The following is a 16,707-nucleotide window of genomic DNA, read 5'->3' as shown; positions in this document are numbered from 1 at the left end:
TATTTGAAATAAAATGGAATGAGAATAGTAATTATATATAATAAGAATAAAGAAGCGAGTATATTTAAAGTAAAATAAAGTGAAAATAACGGCTCTTTTATTTTATTTGAAATTATGTTTACTTGACATCATCTAACAAAGGTATAAAAAGATCAATAAAAAGATAATTATAAAAAATAAAATATATATTTTAGGAGGGGCAACACACGAAAATCCCATAATTCAATATTAGGGTCTTAAAGTCCAAAAATAAAAAATAAAAAAAAGAAAAAACAAAATTTTTAGGGGGTCTCTCTCCACGTTGTTATCCAAACGGTTCTTTTCCGCGTCAGTTTCCTCTGCTTTTCTCTCTCTAAATTCTATCTCTCTGCTCCGAAAAAACATGAAATATTCCAACGAAAAAAAAATCATAGTACAAAATCAAACAAATAAAACAAAGAAAAGGGTTTTTGAAATTTTCGGTTGATTCCGTACTTTACCTTCCAAGTTGCAAAAAACCGAAAGTTTCAAATTCCATACAAATTTTCATAATATTCATACCTTTGATTCCACCATACCTTTCTCTTTCAGCTCTTTCTCAATTCCGTTACAGAGCGCCAAAAAAAAGACCAAATCTTGTTTCACATTGCGTTTAGGAGCTGGAATCGTAGCAATTTCTGGGTCTTACTCTGTTTTTGCATTTGGAGGCTGTGATCAGAAGAAAATCATATCATATGTACAAGATTATAGAGATATATATGTGGGTTTTCTATGTTTTTATATATAATTCGATGAGATGAGAAAAATTGTATGTGAATTGAACAGTGAATTGGGAAGCATTGGCAGCAATGGACACGAGGAGAGTCCGTTCTGTGACTGTTTTCTTTGTTTTTGTTTTTGTTTTCGCGTTGGCCGCAGTGCGTTCGGAAGGCAACCGGAAAATTTTAGGAACCCTTTTCGGCAATGGAGTCCCTTGGATTTCTCCAGAGCTAGACTCTGACACGGTATCGTGATTTTCTCAACTTTTTCTTTCTCTTTCATATGCTTTTTGTGTGTATTTTATGAATATCATTAGGTGTTATGATTTTCAATTGTTGTACAATATAGGTTGCATTGGAACAATGGCTTTGCTTGGTTTTATGCAAATGGTTTAAAAAGCAATTTCAGTTTTGTGGTCATATTTAGTTGAGAATCTTGTTGATTTTAAATGGAGATATGTTGAAATTATGAAAATTTGTAAGGTATTGAATGGAAAAGCTGTTGGACAATATGGAGAATATAAAAGAATGGAAAAACTTTGATTGCGAAGTTTGTCTATTGCAGCATTTGACAATAAATGGGTGGTCTAGTAAGATTTGTTTTGTCATTAGAATTTAGAAGGTTTTGGACATACTCAATTAGAATAAGAGAACGAAATGAAGAAAATGTGTATGTGGAGAATATGAGCTATGACGGTCCATCATACTTGGAACACTTTGAGTTTGAAACTTATATGCTAAGATCATTAGAAAGTGTGATCCTATACACTACAAAATGAGAAAAAATATCATTTGCTTAGCCAAACTCATTTATTTAGGACAAAAAGGTGTTATTTAATTGAGGGCACATGTAGGGCTAGATGAGTGGCAATGGTGACTGACAAGGAACTCTTTCTTCTATTTTTTTGGACAAAGACAGTTTTAGTTTTTTTAATTATGTCATGAATTATGCTTTAATGTTCTTCCTTATTATATGCTCTGCATAAACTGTGCCTTCCTAAAATAATATATAACTGATCTCTTAGAAATTTGGGTTCTGTAAAATATCATGTCATCTGACACTACTTGTTTAGGAGATAAGCTAACTAATTTATAAGCTTATAAGTTTTGAGTTCAATACAGATCGCATTCAGGTATTATCATATCGTTTTTATTATTATGGGTACTCGTTGGCATTTCAATTCATTCTTAATTAGAGTATTCTTGTATGCAAGGATCTGGTGGTCGAAAGTATTCTTCCTAAACTGGAGGTTTTTATGTTGCTACTTTAAAGTTTTTATGTTTTCTGTTTTTCTATTTACGTGTAAGTTGCCCATTTTCCCTGTTGCCTCATCATTTTTAGGGAAACACTTTGGTCTTAATGTATTTAAGCACTCTGGTGAAAATGTGCATGCGATAAAAGACCATTTATGACTGCAATTCATCAAGGAAGAGTCATTTTTTTTTTTTTTTGGTCATGTTCAAAGCTGTTTTTATTCAAGCATAGCCAATCATTTTGAAAGCTTAATAGCTCGTTCAGCTTTAATTGTTAAACGAAACAATTATTAACCAAGGCCAAGTTTGGCAACTCAAAAATAATCCATCTTTTTATCTTTTTTCCATCGCAACACCTCTCTACTTTTCTGTACATCTTTTCGTGAAAAGACAAAAAGTACACTTATTTAGGTCATCCCAAAAAACCTCTAAATATGATGAAACACCTTGCTTGCAGGCAGAGCAGGCGTGGATTCATTGTAGGAAAGAAATGGAGGACAGTACAGAAGCTGCTCAAGGTTTTGACTTCTATCTTCCTGCCCAAGTGAAACAAACTCTTTCAGATTGTTTAAGAAGAAAATTTTTTCCATTTCGCGCATCTGGTAAAGTGGCGGACTCTAGGGCATGGTTTGAAAAATGCTTAGAGTTTCTATTTGGTTGGTCTAATGTTCCCCGTAGGTACCTTGTAAGCAAGTCACATATAGCAGGAAGTCCCGCTCCTGCTCCAGGTCCTTTAGCCGCATCGCCTGCCTATGCTCCATCACCATCCTATCTGTCACCTGCCAGCTCACCATCTCCAATACCTGAGCCCCCCGCCGAGGGCCCACCTCCTCCACCAAAAATTAATCGTCCTCCACCACATAAAATCAATCTTCCTCCGCCAAGACCACGTCCCCCTCCACTGAATAACGGTGACAACCAAAAAAAGTATATGATCGTAGGTATAGCTGCAGCTGCCGTGGTATTACTTGTCCTTGTTGCTGTGCTCTTATGTTGCTGTCTTAGGAGAAAGAGAAATAAAGCTGGTCCCGAAGAAGGACAAAGAGATGAGAAACCTCTTCTCAACATTGGCCTAAACAATGCGCCTGGTATTTATTATGAGTGTTAAGTTCTGTCATTGCATACTTTAGTTTGATGATTTCTGTGATTTGATTAGTTTTTATTTTTCATGGTGTAGGACAAAAGAACTCATCGGTTGTTAACAATCTGTCTGTTGATAGTAATGCTTCTTCATTGGTCCTAGCTCAATCATCTGGAGCTAGTGGAAGTGTGTCTGGAACCGCTAATGCACTGTTACCACTTCCTCCAGGAAAAACAGCTCCGCCACCGCTCCCCGGGCCACCTCCTCCGCCACCACCTAAACCTCCTGCTCCCAGACCTCCACCACCTCCAAGAGCTGTTCGCCCTCCACCAGTTCCACTAGCGAAATCACCTCTTGGACCACATCATCGAGGACATTCTTCTTCGGGTGGAGGAGATGACCTAACCAGTGAATCTGACAGCCACAAAACCAAGTTAAAGCCGTTCTTTTGGGACAAGGTTTCTGCCAACCCTGATCATTCAATGGTTTGGCATGAACTTAAAGCTGGGTCATTTCAGTAAGGGTTCTTCATTTACTTTGATTTTGTGATGAATAAGTTGTCTGGATGTGTTAAACAAAATTAGTGAGCTTCGTTATGAATTTACAGGGTTAATGAGGAGATGATGGAAACTCTATTCGGTTATGCCTCAGCTGAAAAGAACAAGAATGAACGTCGTCAGAAAGATCCATCATCCTTTGAAAATGTCCGCCAGTTTATCCAGATTATAGATCCTAAGAAGTCACAAAATTTGGCAATTCTTCTAAAAGCATTGAATGTGACAACCGAAGAAGTCTGTGATGCACTTAAGGAAGGTGACTCTCTCTCTCAAAAAAAAAAAAAAAAATTATGTGACAATATAATGAGGTCTTCTTTTTGCCCTTCATTGGAGCATGAAGAGGGGCTTTCAATTTAGATATTAATTTTAAAGTTGGACTCACTCAAAAATACAACATGTTTGGGCTTAAAAAAATTACCTAAAAATTTTCCTTTCAACTGGAGAGTGTTTTAATTTTCTTTTACCTTCTTGCTTGCTGCTTCATCAGGACTTGGCTGAAGTTTTTTTGCATTAGCACCCTGGTTTCTTCCCATTTATTTTCTTTTTTCCAAAACATGGACGATGGTTAACCTTGGTATCCAAGAACATTTCCCTGTGCCCTTGTCAACTCTGTTAAGACTATAGGACACCAGAAATCAATCACACACAATAACACAAGAGATTTACGTGGTTCGGGAATTGCCTACATCTACGGGAGTGATATCCACTATACAACTCACACCTCACAACCCTCTATAGAATGCACTCTTACTCACAGCTTATACACTCTGTGTTTGCTTTCTTCGGCTCTGTGTGTCACTCCCATATCAACCCCTTCTCACTTATCTCAATTTATAACTAAGAGAAGAGGAGTAGGTGAAGTGACAGCCATAATTGGCCAAGGTGGTGCCACCCTCACTATCTTCCTTTAGTGAGTTGGTGTTGCCCCCACCACCTTTCTTTAGCATATGGTTCCACCCACACCATGTGGAATGTGGGCTGGAAGCTAACAATTCTCCCTCTCCACGCCCACATAGATAACTGACTTCTCACTTGAAGTCCATCCCGGTCAGATTCTTGCAAACTTCCAGTTTGTCTCTGGTGACACCCTTGGTTATCATGTCAGAAGGATTCTTGTCCATGTGAATCTTCACTAGCTTCATCAATTGCTTTTCTATCACTTCTTGTATCCAATGACACCGGACATCAATGTGTTTTGTACGTGAATGATACATGAAATTCTTGCTCAGATCAATTGCACTCTGACTATCACAATGTACCTTGTATTCTTCCTGCTGTAGACCCAATTCTTGGAGAAACCGCTTTAATCACAACATTTCCTTTCCAGCATCTGCAGCAACAGTGTACTCTGCCTCTATTGTAGATAAAGTAACACATTTTTGTAGTTTGGACTGCTATGAAATAGCTCCCCCTACAAAGGTGAACAGAAATCCTGATGTAGACTTTCTACCATCAAGATCACCTGTCATATCGGCATCTGTAAAACCCTCCAAAATTGGTTCAGCTCCTCTGAAACATAAACACATCTTTGAAGTTCCCTTCAAATACCGAAGAATCCATTTGACTACCTCCCAATGCTCATTTCTTGGATTGGCGAGGAATCTGCTCACAACGCCAACTACGTGAGCTATATCTGGCCGGGTACACACCATTGCATACATCAAACTTCCTACTGCGGAAGAATAAGGAATTGCCTCCATTTCTTTCCTTGTAGAGCTGGTCGTGGGACACGAATGTTTTGTCACATTGAAATGGTTGGCCTATGGTGTGTTGACTGGTTTGGCATCTTTCATGTTAAACCTTTCAATCACCCGTTCAACATATTTCTCCTGTGACAGTCATATCTTCTTGGCTTTTCTGTTACGAACAATCTTCATGCCCAAAATTTGTTGCGTTGGGCCTAAATTCTTCATGTCAAATATTGTGACAAGTCATTTTTTCAATTTGTTGATCATAGCAGTATCCTGTCTGATGATCAGCATATCATCGACATACAACAGTAGGATAATGAAGTTTTCATCCGAAAACCTTCAGAAATATACACACTGGTCTGCCACCATTCTTGTGTACTCGTGATCCACCATAAATGAATCAAACTTCTTGTACCATTGTCTCGGCGCCTGTTTCAGGCCGTATAGACTCTTCTTTAGTTTGCAGACTAGATTCTGTTTTCCTTTAACTTCAAATCCTTCTGGTTGCTCCATGTAGATCTCTTCCTCCAAATCACCATGGAGAAAGACAGTCTTGACATCCATTTGTTCTACTTCCAGATTCAAGCGAGCTGCTAATCCCAGAGTTATTCGAATGGAAGTCATCTTCACAACTGGGGAGAAGATCTCATCAAAATCAATTCATTTCTTCTGCCCAAAGCCTTTGACCACCAAACGAGCTTTATGTTGCAATAGTTTATCGTTTCCATCTTTCTTTAACTTATACACCCATTTGTTCTTCTAGGCTCTCCCGTCTCTTGGAAGTGGAACAAGCTCATAAGTGTGGTTCTTCTGCAAAGAACTCATCTCCTCCTTCATGGCTTGCATCCAACAGTCTTTCTCTGTATGACTCTTAGCTTTCGAAAAACTCTCAGGCTCCCCCTCATCAGTAATCAGAATATACTGAGAAGCGGGATATTTGGTTGATGGCACGACAACTCTTCCAGATCTCTACAACTGAGGCCCAGTTGCCTCTGGTTGAGGGGGTTGCTCCCCTTGCTCAACACCCTCTTTATCCGGGTCTTCATCTCTTTCCTTCTAATCCTCAATTTGTGGCATAGGATCCTGTAACTCAGACACTTTTTGTTGCACATCATCACATCTAGTATTTTGTGGTGGCTCGGGAGATGGAAACAAGTTTGGAGTGATAACATCTCTAGACTTTGCAGATTTCTCAAAATCTACTATTGTCTGGTCTTCTTGGAGCACAACATCTCTGCTGCTGAACATCTTTTTGTTTACTGGGTCCCACACCTTGCACCCAAATGTTGCATCTGAATAGCCCACAAATATGTATGGAGTGGACTTGTCATCAAGCTTTTGTCTGTTTTCCTTGGAGATGTGTGCAAAAGCCTTACACCCGAAGACTCTCAAGTGAGAGTATGATACATTTCGTCTGGACCAAACTTCCTCAGGTATCGCAAAATTCAACAGGACTGAAGGCAACCTATTGATGAGATAATAGGTTGTACAGGTAGCTTCAGCCCTGAATGACTTTGGCAACTTTTCCATTTTGAGCATACATCTAACTCTTTCAATAATAGTGTGATTCATTCTTTCTGCCACACCATTGTGTTGTGGGGTGCCGGGAACTGTTGTCTCGTACCAGATACCTCTGCTGGCACAGTATGTTGCAAAAGCATTAGAAGTGTACTCGCCTCCATTGTCTGTGCGAAAACACTTCAACTTCTTCCCGGTCTCTCTTTCCACCATTGCATGGAACTCCTGAAAGTGCTGAAATACCTCATCCTTTGTCTTCAGGAAATACACCCACAACTTCCATGATGCATCATCAATGAAAGTCAGAAAATACTTGCGGCCGCCATGTGACTCCACTTCGATTGGGCCACAAACATCCGAGTATACCATATTGAGCACTTCTGTTTTCCTCTTACTTGTTGAATTGAATGATACTCGATGTTGTTGGCCATAAAAGCAATGATCACACGACTTCAAGGCACTCCCTTTGGATAAGGGTATTTTGGATTGCTTTGCTAATAGATGCAATCCCTTCTCACTCATGTGAGCCAGTCTTCTGTGCCATAAGTTCGGTGACTCCTTGTCTTCTGCTGCATTAAGACTTTCTAGATAGATTTTCGTTTGAGTCTTATACAGTGTTGAAGACATCTCTCATCTGGCGATTGTCAAAGCTCCTCTTGTCAGCTTCCAATGGCCATTTCTGAATGTACTTGTATAACCTTGTCTGTCTGGGGCGCTTCCGGAGATAAGATTGAGGCGTAAATCTGGAACATGCCTCACATCTTTGAGAACCAGCTTGTTCCCGACATTAGTCTGAATGCTAATGTCGCCAATACCCACAATCTTCGAATAGCTAGAATTTCCCATTCGAACAGTGCCAAAATCTCCAATGTTGTACGAGCTGAACAGTTCTCTGTGGGAAGTGGCATGATAGGATGCAACTGTGTTTATCACCCATTTCGTGTAGCTGTGGTCAGCCACGTGAAGACAATCGTCCTCTTTACTAGCTGCAAGAAGTATTTCATCAGTTGTTGTGGCTGTTGTGTTCTCACCTCCTTTTGACTTACTGATTTGGCCTTTCTCTTTCCGGCTTGGGCAGTTTCTCTTTATGTGACTCTCCTGGCCACAGTGAAAGCAAGTGAAGTTGGAGTTTCCTCGACTTTTGTTGTCTCTGGATTTTCTCTTGTTGTTCCAGCTGCCTTTACTCTTGTTTCTTCCTTTACCTCTTCCTTTACCTCTTCTCCGCCTCTATCTTCTGTGACAAGAGCATGGGACTGATTACCTCCCATGTCTTTCCTTCTTGTCTCTTCATTGTACATGGTATTTGTGACCATGCTCATGGTCAACTTCCTTTCTGGTGCAGAGTTGCTGAGAGAGACCACTAACGTCTCCCAGCTGTCCGGTAAAGAACTGAGCAGTAGTACGGTTTGCATTTCATCGTCTAAGCGCATCTTGACGGTTGCAAACTGATTCACCAGATTTTTGAATTCACTGGTGTGCTCGGCGATAGACATACCATTCTTCAACTTCAAATTGACAAGCCTTCTCATCACCAAGGCTTTGTTCCGAGCGGTCTTTGAGCGGTACATGTCGTCTAACATTGTCCATAAAGAATAAGCATCTGTCTCCTTGGCGACATGATGGTACACACCGTGGTTTATCCATTGTCTGATACAACCGATAGTCTTGTAGTTCATCTTTATCCAGTCATCATCTTTCACTCCTTCAGGTTTAACTCCCTTTATAAAAATAGGGTCAAATAAGTCTTTACAAAACAAGATGTTTTCCATTCGTGACTTCTAAATTGCATAATTGGAAAGAGTCAACTTGAACATAGATCCTGAAGTTGATGTGGATCCATCGTATTCTTTCCTTTTATAGAAAACTCCAAATGAAAAATCTGACCGTACGGATGTGTCCGGAAAACTCCAAATAGTTGAAAACCACTATTGGATCGTCAAAAACGGACTTAGAATGGCTCAGATCAGGTCAAAACAGTTTAGACAGTTCAGATCTGCAAGTGTACCTTAGCCGCGCAGCAGTGGCTAACTCTCTGCCTTTGGGTTGACTGGTTAACAGGGGTGCTGACATGGTCAGCCACGTGGCACTGCTTCGGCTGACGTGGCAGGCACGTGTCAGTGAGATGGCGCTTACGTGTCAGACACGTGGCAGTGATCTGGTAATGACGTGGCAGCCATGTGGATAGTGACGTGGCGTGTGACGTTACAACACGCGCATACACTCGTCGCGTGGAGCGTATGACGAGATTGGACTGACGCGCCGGCTCGTCTGATCGGCTCGTGAGGCGCGTGTTTGCGCGTGAGATTCACGCGCTATCTTTAGGAAGCGCGTGAGAGCGTGTGCGGGCTCTTTTGGAGCTCTTCTTTGCAGTTCGGGACTCTTTTCGTCGAGTCCTTGCTCGTGGTATGCTCAAAAACTGATTTTGGGCAACTTGATTTCTGGACAGTTTCGAAAAACACTCTGTTTTTGTTCTGAAACGCTATCAACGAGGCTCTCTTGTTAGTGCTATGAGACACCAGAAATTAATCACACACAATAACACAAGAGATTTACGTGGTTCGGCAATTGCCTACGTCCACGGGAGTGATATCCACTACAAATTATCCCGGAGGGAGATCACAACTCACACCTCACAACTCTCTATAGAATGCACTCTTACTCACAGATTATACACTCTGTGTTTGCTTTCTTTAGCTCTGTGTGTCACTCCCATATCTGTAATCAACCCCTCCTCACTTATCTCAATTTATAACCAAGAGAAGAGGAGTAGGTGAAGTGGCAGTCATAATTGGCCAAGGTGGTGCCACCCTCACTATCTTCCTTTAGTGAGTTGGTATTGCCCCCACCACATTTCTTTAGCACATGGTTCCACCCACACCATGTGAAATGTGGGCTGGAAGCTAACAAACTCAAGTTCTAGGTATTTTAGATAAGGGATATCCTTGGTTCAGTCCGAGCACTCCCTGTGCTGTCTTACTTATTTATTTTTTATATTTTTTTAATATATGCTTATCTGGCATGAGATATACATAACATTTGGGGAAAAAATGGAAAAAGAGAGAGAGAAAGTGTCTCCTAAGGACCTAGAATTCTCTTATTATGGTTTTGATACATTTTTATTGGCCGGAGGATGACATAGATTCTTTTCATTGTTGATGTGTACATTCTTTCCCGAGACTAGATATTTTAGGGCTATACAATGAGCTGGCATGATCAACATATTAAGGCTTCGTTTGGGAACATGCTAATTTAGTAACTTTTTGACTATTTGGCTAAAATATGAGCTAAAAAAAACTAGTATGATTGGGATGACTTTTTGAATGTTTACGAAAAGATGTGCAAAAAGTAGAGAGAAAAAAGAATATTTGACTTTTTGGTATGAGTTGTTGGTTTTTTGATTTTTTTAGTAACTTTTTGACTTTTTGGCTAAATGGGGTGGTTCCCAAACGAGACCTAAGGTAAAACACATTTAAAAATAATAAAATTATAACTGACTAATACCTGCATCAAGTCACTAGGAATTTATGTTAGCCAATGCAACCATTCTATATTTTCATATCCCCCCTCTTCATAATTGTACAACTTTTCAAGTTTTCTCTTACTTTTTGGTTTTAAATGAACAAACTACTTTTCTGTGTTAATTCGTTAGGTAATGAGCTTCCTGCTGAGCTGGTTCAAACTTTGTTAAAGATGGCACCAACAACAGAAGAAGAACTGAAGCTTAGGCTATACAGCGGAGATCTTTCTCATCTTGGACCCGCTGAACGGTTCCTAAAAGTCATGGTCGACATCCCATATGCATTTAAACGGATGGAATCGTTGTTGTTCATTAGCTCTCTTCAGGAAGATTTATCTGCCATTAAAGAGTCTTTCGAAACTTTGGAGGTGAAAACATTTGATCATTGCACGAAACATCTTATTCAGTTCTGTGTCAAATAAATTTATGTTCCAATTGCAGATAGCTTGCAAGGAGCTCAAAAACAGCCGACTTTTCCTGAAACTCTTAGAAGCGGTTCTCAAAACTGGCAATCGCATGAATGATGGTACTTTCCGTGGTGGTGCTCAAGCATTCAAGCTTGACACACTCTTGAAATTGTCTGATGTTAAAGGGACAGATGGCAAGACCACGCTCCTCCACTTTGTTGTTAAGGAGATTATTCGATCAGAAGGAGTAAGAGCTGCACGTGCAGCAAGACAGAGCCAGAGCATTTCCAGCGTAAAAACCGAGGATTTTCTTGAGGATTCTAATCAAGAATCTACAGAGTACTATTGCAACCTCGGTCTTCAAGTAGTTTCTCGGTTAAGCAATGATCTAGAGAATGTAAGAAAGGCAGCGGTTGTAGATGGTGATAATCTCATGACGACAGTGTCCAAATTGGGTCACTCGCTATTAAAAGCTAGAGATTTCCTAAATAACGAAATGAAGGGTTTAGAAGATGACAGTAAGTTTAAAGATACTCTAGCAAATTTTGTGAAGAATACTGAAGTTGAGATCACGTGGCTGCTAGAGGAAGAGAAGAGGATAATGGGTATGGTGAAGAGCACAGAAGATTATTTCCATGGGAATGCGGGAAAGGATGAGGGCTTGCGGTTGTTTGTAATTGTGCGCGATTTCTTGATAATGTTGGATAAGGAATGTGTGGAGGTGAGAAAATCAGCAGTGTTGCCTAACAGGACTCCCAAGAAAGAGACTCCCTCAGTGCCGCCTTCTTCGGAAATTAATCAGTCAAATTTAGCCGATGTTCGCCAACGATTGTTTCCAGCAATCAGGGATCGTCGGGTGGATGATTCCAGTTCAGATGATGAGAGCTTATCCCCGTAGCTCTGTGTTGATAGATACAGGTACAAATGATTCTATGGCTAAGAAACATGTTACTTTAATTATTTGAATCTTTTTTATTTAGGAAACTATGTTTCTTAATTTCGTGAACATTTGGGTGTATTTCTGACAACTTTAAGGAAAATTGGCTCCTAGTATTTACAAATGCATGGAATAGGTTTCTGATGGAGAGGTAGAGATTGTGAAGACCGGATTTCCTTCATTTGCTAAAAGTTTTTTATATACTAATATGATAAAATGTTATTGTGATCCGTCTTAGTTACCGACTGCTAGAAAGGAAAAAGGCAAAAATTAGTAGAGAAGTAAACTTTGTAAGATGCGTTGTATTTTCTTTCGCCTTCCTTTTTGGAGAAAAACGGAGAAAGGAAAATATTGAGAGGGGTAGAGGATAAAATGGGCAGCTCAGTGCACGAGACTTCCACTATTGCAAGGTCTGGAAAAGGGTCAAAATTCGACAATGAAATTATTGTGACTACTAGACACCATGTTCTCAAAATTTCTCCCTTGTATATGATGCAGTTTCAGGTGGCTATGAAGTCTCCGCAGTGGATGGTCAGAATTATGTTGTCCTGCAATAACACGTGAAGCTTCGAGTCCTCCTTTTGAATTTTTTGTTAAATGGAAATTATTTTGTTCCTGGAAGAGAAAATAGTTCCAACTGAGGCAAGAGAGAGTCACTGTAGTTATTGTCGTGCTCATAGCCAGCACTTTGTATCTAAATGTATTTTTAGTCTGTTTATATTGACCCTTTGTTTATAACAGACCTAACTGTTTCCATGAAATTGTATGGTTGTTTTTCGCCTTTTTATATTTGATGAATATTTGAGCCTGTAAAGTATGAAAACCAGGAATTTTTTAGCATGAACATTCCTTTCACTTTTCGTGCCTTCGTCATCGTCTTCATGGTGTTCTTGACATCTTTAGCTGAGGAGGTTCAACGTTATTACTCTTTCAATTAGCTGAGGAGGTTCAATGTTATTACTCTTTCAATTGTTACTTTGCTTGTGTTTTTATTTATGTACAAGCGAATCATCTAAAGTTTGGATCCTGATTTTTAGGATGTTTTCTGTAACTAAATTTTGAACATATCATAAATTTATTTCAATTAATAATTTAGATAACTTTATGTTTTCAATTTATTTTATTAAATAAAAAATTCTGACAATGAAGTATTTATAATTTTTTAAATTATAAGGAACAATTCGTATTTTAAATAAATTTCATGAAATATATTTGTAATTTATTTATTTTTAATAATGGAGTGTCCGAATTAACTTACGCACACTACGCTACTAATTTTTGAGCATGTTGCAATTGGTGATTCTGAATGTAGTGATTTTCTATGCATTTTTTTTTTCTTCTGTTTAATTATGAGTGATGCTATTAACATCCCACAAATTATTTTGGATCTCCCCAATTTTTAGTTTTTTTTTTTATATTACAATAATAATCTCAAATAAAATTACTACACATGACATCATTAATTCTGAATGACATCTTTAACCTACACACCCTCCGCAACATGAATTAAGGTTTATGAGAGTGTCAACCTCCATCGCCACCCATCCATCTTTCCCAAATCTACCTTCAAAACCTGTCCACCCTCAAAACCTTGAAAATCCTTTGACAGCAATATTCCGACTATAATGGTGGTAACCATTTGATTACCTACACTTTCTGGCTATGACAATGAGTGTAAGTTTTTCTGACAACCACAACTCCATAAGACGAGAATAGTACAACAATAAAAGTTTAGAGGTTCATAACTTTAATGTTGTTCTTACCTCATAGGAGATTGGTCTTGTAAGGGTAAATTTCTTGAAAAAAGTGGCAAAAATAATAAAATATGTTCGTCATTTTTTCTGGATTGAACTCCCGAATATATGGCCGAAATTCTGAAACACAAGCCTGAACATTGTTTATTTGTTCGGGAACTGATAACCGATCATTGATTTTGAAATTTTTGTGATCTAGGATGAGTCAAGAATGAAGAAAACTTAAAAAATTGAACTGTTTTAAGAACCGAGAATTGGAGATTTTAATATCTGAGAAGTGATTGTATGATAGGTTAAGATAAATAAGGGTAGTGACAACTATAGACAAGTTTTGTATTGGAACACTCCCTAAAAGATTATTGTGGCTCAAATCAAGACCTTGGATTTGAGAACAATGAAAAATATTAAATGGGAAGTTGGTTAAATCGGTAGAGACAAATATTCTTCTTCTTTTTCTTTCTCTTTTTCCTCTTCTTCTTCGTGGGTAATGAAAATAATGAGACTATTCTTTTTCTTAGTGGGTTTTGTAAGGATTTTTTGGAAGGAAAATTTTTTTTGGGGTGTGAGGGGTGTGCATTCAATGTGTGGAATGTTTAAGGATAATTTTGGTATTATTTGGGGAGAGAAAAGAAATTTTAAGGGTTTCAAAATTTACAAGTGGGAGTCTAAAGAAATAGGGGGTTTAAAATAATTTATGGGGTGCTAATAGCACCACTCTTAATTATACTTTTTTTTTAGGTAAATTACACTTACACCTTCTGAAATTTGGGTTTAATACATATTACCATCTGACGTTTGGAAAATTACATTGATCTCCCTATTATTGTAATTATTTAGACGAAATCAACGTTGGTATCAAAAAATTAATGAATTCATACACTCTTCTTTTCTTGCTTTGCTTTACTCTTTTTTTTTCTTCTTCTTCTTTCATTTGCTTTATGTACTCCTTTTTTTTTTCAATGAAATTTTTTCTATTTTTTTATCTGGAGTTATTGCTTTTTATATAAGTAGAGAAGTTTATGAAATGAGACTATTAACTATAGGAGTGAAAATATAATTTTTATAACGTCAAAAGATAAAATGTATTAGGATCAAACTTTAAGCAGTGTCAGTGTAATTTATTTATTTTAATAATTCAAAAGTGATGTCACGAGTGTTATACCAGATATTTAATAAAATTGGACTTATTAAAATACATAGCCTCCGTTTGGAAAGTGGGTTGACTTTTTAGTTTTTTGGCTTTTTGGCTATTTTAGCCTGGGGCTAAAAGGCCTGGTTTGGGAAGGGTTTTTTGACTTTTTGAATTTTTTGACTTTTTTTGTGAAAGAGGAGTGTAATGATTATGGGTTGAATTTGATATTTTATTTTTTGTGACTAAAATAGTCTATTTTATTTTTTGTGACTATTTTAACTCCTAACCCACCAAAATCAACTTCCCAAACTATGCCATAATAATAAATTTAACCATTACAAAAGTCAGACAAAAAATACCTTTTTTAGACTAAAAAAGAGTAAACTACCAAGAACATCCTTAATCATTTCTTATAAATTCAAGCATAATTGAATGGTTTTATAGTATATATTCACAGAGTGATTGCGACGTACTATCTAAAAATAAAAAATAAAAATGATTGCGGCTCTCCTTCCGTGTGTATATTATAGAGAGAGAGAGAGAGAGATTAAAAAGGGATTTTTTTAACAAGCCTCAATTTTATACTTTCCTGGTTCTCAATTTTTTTTTTGTTTTTTGTTTTTTTGGGGTACTTTCCTAAAATTGCCTAAAGTTTAAACAAATGCATGTAAATTTCTTTGTATTTTGGTTTGACATTTAGGATACAATTGATAAAGTACTTTCAACCATTTAATAGCCACACAACCAATTTTTTATGAGAAATTATTATATGGATAATCTAGTCGTCATGAACTCATCTCATATTATTATTTATTTATTTTTTTATAATTTTCTTATATTTAGAATCATGTAATAATTATACTCCTCCTATAATTTATTGAACACTCAATTTAAAATTCTTAAAAGACAATATAATTATTCCATTCTTTGTGGCTCATGCATCCTATTTACACAAATTTGGGAGGAAGTGCACACAGCCCTTTTAGAATGAAAAATGTGGGATTTTTTTTTTTTTTTTTAAATGGTAAGATTTTTCTCTGGTTGGTAGTGTCAATTGGAGGTGTTGTCGGGTTGATTATGGGGCTAATTTTGATAATTTAAACTATTCATATTTTTAAATTAATTGAGTGAATCATTCTTATAAAAAACTAAATTAATCGAAAAACCATAGACATATAATTAGATTACAACATTTGTTATAAAAAAATGAATGACAAAATAATTTTAAGAATAGAGCATTCACTATTTCAAATATAATGTAATCTAATTATACATTTACAATTATCCGATCAATATAATTTTTTGTAAGAATGATCTACTCAATAAATTTTAAAATATAAACGGTTAAATTATCAAGGTGGGTCTCTCCTGGTGGCAGAGGCTCCACAACAATGAAAAGAGAAAAATAATATCAAACACATTAAGATTTTGACAAAAATTCTCTTATTCTCTCTCTCTCTCTGCACCACCATCACACTCAACCCTTTTTCGCTTTGCTTCCTTGAAGTTTAAATATGGATTAAATCTTAAAATAAAGAGGTAGACTATACCGCAATGGTTGCATGGGTGGTTCTGATGGTCATGAGTGTCAAAATGGTGGGGACGAGATAGGAAACTAAGGTAAAGCATGGATAGTAAGGTTATTTAGAAAATGATGGTGGACAGTCACACAAGGTAAGGAGTAGAAGAGAAAAGAATAAATAATATTAAAGGAGATCATCACGAACGATCATGGAAAGTGCATGGGGTTTTACATAAATATTAGGGCAACCTCTGGTATGAAAGTCAATTATGGACTATAAGGTATTGATTGAAGTTGGCTATAGATTGAAACTTTTTAACGTGATTGTAAAAGCATATGCTTTAGCTATCTAGACTTGTGGAAAGCGTCAACTTACATCATTAACTTTGTAGTTTAATTTGTGATTCTAAGTTTCTCTTCAACAAGTTAGATTACTCATCAAATGAACACATTTATCAAAAAAAAAAAAAAAATACGTCAATTTATTAGATAACGAAGCAAATCATATTATTAAAGAAAGCATGTTTTTTACAACTAATCTAATTGTATTGCTAATCACTTGTATGATGACTTTAGATGGCGAAATATCCTCGGATATAT

At 37.2% G+C, this 16,707-nt stretch overlaps 1 protein-coding gene across 2 annotated transcripts; it reads left to right on the top strand.

Annotated features, from left to right (window-relative positions):
* The first annotated feature begins 9 nt into the window (after nucleotides 1–9).
* Nucleotides 10–12,674, top strand: LOC114260146 (formin-like protein 5). Of its 2 annotated transcripts, XM_082883875.1 has the most exons (8): nucleotides 909–983; nucleotides 2,449–2,509; nucleotides 2,670–3,079; nucleotides 3,169–3,589; nucleotides 3,680–3,885; nucleotides 10,488–10,723; nucleotides 10,797–11,680; nucleotides 12,198–12,674. In XM_082883875.1, exons 3-7 carry the CDS (start codon nucleotides 2,923–2,925, stop codon nucleotides 11,658–11,660), a joined length of 1,884 nt encoding a protein of 627 aa, XP_082740001.1. In that variant the 5' UTR covers nucleotides 909–983; nucleotides 2,449–2,509; nucleotides 2,670–2,922; the 3' UTR covers nucleotides 11,661–11,680; nucleotides 12,198–12,674. The 2 variants fall into 2 exon arrangements, with proteins under 2 accessions (XP_082740000.1, XP_082740001.1); XM_082883874.1 differs by having other exon boundaries at nucleotides 10–983; nucleotides 2,449–3,079.
* Nucleotides 12,675–16,707: the final 4,033 nt, after the last annotated feature.

Source organism: Camellia sinensis, chromosome 8 (genome assembly GCF_055761805.1).
Source record: "Camellia sinensis isolate YWXY chromosome 8, ASM5576180v1, whole genome shotgun sequence".
Lineage (NCBI taxonomy): Eukaryota > Viridiplantae > Streptophyta > Magnoliopsida > Ericales > Theaceae > Camellia > Camellia sinensis.
The sequence above is the reverse complement of the archived record's forward strand: the minus strand, read 5'-3'. Positions and strand labels throughout refer to the sequence as shown.

Excerpts from the sequence above, each read along its gene's own strand:
- LOC114260146 (XM_082883874.1), top strand. The coding sequence starts at position 828 with ATGGACACGAGGAGAGTCCGTTCTGTGACTGTTTTCTTTGTTTTTGTT. Across the intron at positions 984-2,448 it reads CAGAGCTAGACTCTGACACG|GCAGAGCAGGCGTGGATTCA; the intron begins GTATCGTGATTT and ends CCTTGCTTGCAG. Across the intron at positions 3,886-10,487 it reads CTGTGATGCACTTAAGGAAG|GTAATGAGCTTCCTGCTGAG; the intron begins GTGACTCTCTCT and ends TTAATTCGTTAG.